The 5,000-nt window shown below is 44.2% G+C and overlaps 1 protein-coding gene across 1 annotated transcript in view; it reads left to right on the forward strand.

Moving 5' to 3' along the window:
* The window catches only part of LOC134454769 (FRAS1-related extracellular matrix protein 2-like), a 168,458-nt gene that overhangs the window by 107,476 nt on the left and 55,982 nt on the right, over positions 1-5,000 (forward strand). The window contains exons 7-8 of the mRNA XM_063205929.1: positions 925-1,050; positions 1,612-1,863. Coding sequence (XP_063061999.1) covers positions 925-1,050; positions 1,612-1,863 — 378 coding nt within the window. The remainder of the gene's footprint in view (positions 1-924; positions 1,051-1,611; positions 1,864-5,000) is intronic.

Raw genomic sequence — 5,000 nt, forward strand, 5'->3', positions numbered from 1 at the left:
TGTGTGTGTGTGTGTGTGTGTGTGTGTGTGTGTGTGTGTGTGTGTGTGTGTGTGTGTGTGTGTGTGTGTGTGTGTGTGTGTGTGTGTGTGTGTGTGTGTGTGTGTGTGTGTGTGTGCGTGGGTGCATGTGTGTGTGTGGGTAGGCTACTGTGTATTGTGTATCATCTACATGCTAATGTTTACATTTGTGCCCGAGTCTTTGTGTATGTTCCTGTCTTTATGTGTTCTGTATGTCCTCTTGGGGAAACTCATGCCTGTGAACTGCATGCTCTCTCTCTCTCTCTCTCTCTCTCTCTCTCTCTCTCTCTCTCTCTCTCTCTCTCTCTCTCTCTCTCTCTCTCTCTCTCTCTCTCTCTCTCTCTCTCTCTCTCTCTCGCTAAACTGTCAACATGCCAGCCTCCAATGCCCCTACCCACCTCCCAGGGGGGCTGCTGTAGCTTCTCCTCCTTGTATAATATGTATAGCTGTACAATAACAATCTGAGATGTCAAAAGTGAACGTAGAAGTAAGTTCATGAAGTCAACACTACAACATGGTATTACATGTACATAGTTGTTTCAGCAGTTACTTCACCACCTAATGAGGTAGATGGACTGCAGAGTTACAGAAGACTAGTGATAGAAACCCTTCCACATTTTGATCCAACCAGTTCAAAATCAGTTAATTGTAGGATATGTACAGTTACTCAGTGAAGTGGTTTGTGTTGCGAAAAAATGTGGCATCTTTTACCTGTGAACACTCTTAACAAAATCATTTTATAGAACTTCTGTGATACTGATATCGTCGTAGTGGCAATCATCAGCCATATCTGTGGAACTTACGGTATTCCTTAAAAAAATGGAAAAACTGGTGTTACTACCAAATCTTTAACATACTTGGTAATACTAACAGGCTTTGTGTGTGTGTATGTGTGTGTATCCACAGAGTCTACAGTGTTCATCCCGTCGGACTCCTACTCCATTGAAGAGGACATCGGGGAGCTCCTGATCCCAGTCAGGCGCAGCGGAGACACCAGCCAGGAGCTCATGGTGCTCTGCTTCACACAGCAAGGTGAGAGAGAGAGAGAGAGAGAGAGAGAGAGAGAGAGAGAGAGAGAGAGAGAGAGAGAGAGAGTGTGTGTGTGTGTGTGTGTGTGTGTGTGTGTGTGTGTTGTGTGTGTGTGTGTGTGTGTGTGTGTGTGTGTGTGTGTGTGTGTGTGTGTGTGTGTGTGTGTGTGTGTGTGTGTGTGTGTGTGTGTGTGTGTGTGTGTGTGTGTGTGTGTGTGTACAGTAGGTGGGCATGTGTGCATGTGTGTGTCTTCATAAGAACAAATCGAATTTGAGATTTCATGTTAAAAAATCGTGATGTGACATTTTTGCCATATCACCCACCCCTAATGTGTAGGCTCAGCCACAGGTACGGTGCCCACCACCGAACTGTCCTACTAGACTACACCTCGTGGCCCACAACACAGTAGTTTCCATAACTTTCTTAACTTTTGTGACTTATCTCTTTCTCATGTTATTTCCTATCTCCCCTGATTTCTGTAGGCTCAGCTACTGGTACCACACCAGTTCACATATGTTATTTACCCCTTGCTAATGCTATTCCATATCTTCCTGTCATGTCTAGGCTCAGCCACAGGGACGGTGCCCACCACCGTGCTGTCCTACTCGGACTACATCTCGCGGCCCGAGGAGCACACCAGCATGGTGCGCTTCGACAAGGACGAGACGGAGAAGGCGTGCCGCGTGGTGGTGATCGACGACTCGCTGTACGAGCCCGAGGAGAGCTTCAACGTCACCCTCAGCATGCCCATGGGAGGACGCCTGGGCATGGAGCACCCCTCCGCCAGGGTCCTCATCCTGCCAGATGCCGACGACGGTAAGTGAACAAAAATCCATTTGTTCTTCCTGCTGGGTCACCTGTACAACATACCCCTTACTTGTGCTCTTTGTCACACACACACACACAGTCAGGTGTGTTCTGAGTGACTGTCATGTCAACAAGCCTGGATTTTTGGTGTAGCGGTCAGAGCCCCAGTTCACTACCCCAGAAGGTCCAGGTTCGAGACCCGACTGGGCAACTCTACTCCCCTTCACTACACACACACACACACACACACAGGCAGGATGGGGTGCGCACACACAGACACACACACATTACACACACACACACAGGCTGGCAGTAAGCTCTTCCTAGAAGCACCTGTACACACCTCTACATTTCCACATTGCGTTGCCTTGAAGAACACAACTTCCTTAAGTTTGCATGCCCTTGTGAAAAATTGCCCTTGTTAAATTTCACAGATTTTTTGGATAGCCTGCCCTATTGTAAACTATATTTTGGGCTTTGATGTACAGTATGTATGGGTGAGATAAGGCATGGATAAAAAAAGAAAAAAAAAACGCAATTTGTGCTTTACTGTTTGCTGCTTTCTGACATTAAGCTGCATTAAGTTTCCTTTCTTTTCCCATGCTGAAAGCTTAACATAAACTACATCCGTAATATTTAGACGTCATATTTAATCTTAGGAGAGGTGAGAGTAGGGCTGACGGACTAGATATGCCTTATAAGAAGGCTGGTGATGATGACTGATCGTAGTTTAAGCTGTTAAGCTTAAGGCAACACTAAGCTCCTTTAAGCTTTTTCATGCTTAAGCATTTTAAGAATATCCTGGGACTCCCGCTCAACGAGACCAATTTCTGACTGTGAGCCTTGTGCAATAGCTAGTTTCCCAGCCTCGCAAAACCACTCTGCCACACCACCCACTACCTAGCCACTTACCCCCTGGGGAGTTCTAGGGATTAACCTTTGACCTCTGTCGGCCTCTGACCTTACTCATGACCTTTGCAGGCTAATAGTAACACATCTCCTGGATTGGGCAGGCCAGGAATATGCTAGGTTGTCCACACACACACACACCACACACCACACACACACACACACACAGCACAGGGTGGCCCACAGGTGCTCACGGCCATGTGGAATAACTGCCACTCAAACACACCGGTCGAGCAGCTGCCACATTTGTAGTGCTAGAGTTGACCAGAGGAGAGTAACATGAAGTTAGCTTGAGAAGAAGTTTGTAGAAATTGAGTTGAGAATCTAAGAATTAATGGTGGCCCACAGGTGCTTCCAGCCATGTGGAACTGCCCCTCACACAAACTAAACAGCTTCCATCTTCATAACGTTGAGTAGAAGTTTGAGTGAGGTACTTTAAATTAACATCTGAGTTAAGGTCAGAAAGTCTGATGCTCTGTCTGAAGTTTTCCACCATAAAGTGCATGACATAGTAAATGAGTAAAGACTTTGTGAAGACTTCAACAGTAAAGCGTTGACCCATGAGAACAGGTTGATCCATTAAACCCACCTGTTGAGTGACCCATTAGCTAGCACTCAGATTACATGGGGCTCTACTTGCATGCTCCACCATTTCTCCACCATCAAGTAGAGCAGTTTAGAGTTGAGAGTAGAAATGCTTGGTAGCACTTTATTGTAAAGTTCACATGTAAGCCACTAACACAGTACATGCCTAGATTAAGTGAGTTGAAAAACATGTCTGTGAGTCAATATTTAGGCGTGTCTTCACAAATTTCTTGTTCACTCCCAACAAGGCCTTTGTTATTGATATAATCGTAATAAGGACCCAGTAGGCCCTTAACACATCTCTTAAGCCGGGCTCAACACAACTACCAAACGACACAACTAACTTCCCTTATGATAATTGATGGAACTCTATCCCCCAGGACCATCGCAAGCGATTGTCAGGCAAGTTCCCCACATCATGTGCAAGATTTTTACATAGAATTTTTCCAGTTCAAAGAGTCGTCGATTGGAAATTGTTAAACACTCATAATAGACTCAAAATAGATGTTTACAAGCAGGGATAAGTTGTGATTGTCGTTATGTGTGCGCCACAACATCACATCGACATCAAAATCGGACATGTATAATACATGCCTAATTACTGTCTGAATTAGTTACTTCTAAGCACTTTAGAATAAGGCTAGTAGAGTAGAGTGTATGTTATTGTCCCCATGGGGAAAATGTGTCTTCGGCTTCACCCACTGCATTACGCACGTCACTCCCATACCCAGCATATAACGTAACATAAAAACATAGAAAACATAAAAACGTGAATCTGTGCACTGTATGTGTATGGCATGTTTATCTGTCAAGAGACTCTGAGGAAGGCGCACTGCGTTAGTCGTGCTTGCACCACAGTAAAATAACAGAAAAACATATCCTGTGTGCTCCAGTCATCCTTGGCTCAGTCTCTGTGAAGTGGACCAACTTGTTTCCTACTGTCTACAGTCCTGAACTGTGAGCACCAAGAAGGCTAGAGCACAAGTGATCTCCTTTCCCCTGCGTTACCCAATACTTTATTAATGACAGAGGGAAGAGAAGGTGCCCAGCAGCACACAAAACACACATCCAACAGATCACACTCATCTACTTACATACTTACATAATGTACATACATTCCCTTGCATACACATAAGAAGCAATGCATAAATCCAGCATATCACTCACACATACATTTTCTTCGCTATTGAAATATGCATAATATTGTAAATGAGTAAACACTCTGGTATGTTGAGCAACTGACTCTGGTGCCGGTGGTCCTTCTGAAATCTCCGCTCATTAACATGCACTGCACTTCATTGCATTACATACTGTATTGCATTTCAAAAAAATAAGTTGGAGAATATACATAAACCATAAGCAAGCTACAGATGGGAAGAATATGAACATACAGAGGTGGAATAGTAATGCATATTCTGGTAATCTAGATGTCTTTCAATATCATCACTTACGTGTATAGGAATTAGAGGTGCTCCGATCACCATTTTTTGGGTCCGATCACCGATACCGATCACCAAAAATCTTTATCTGCCGATTACCGATCATTGCCGATCACAAAAATGATTTCCTATTTTTTTAATAGCCTATTAATTATCCTTATTGAATACCATTTCTGCCCATAAACCAATCAATCTTAATTTACACATGTCTAT

This window comes from Engraulis encrasicolus, chromosome 8 (genome assembly GCF_034702125.1).
Source record: "Engraulis encrasicolus isolate BLACKSEA-1 chromosome 8, IST_EnEncr_1.0, whole genome shotgun sequence".
NCBI classification, from domain to species: Eukaryota; Metazoa; Chordata; class Actinopteri; order Clupeiformes; family Engraulidae; genus Engraulis; species Engraulis encrasicolus.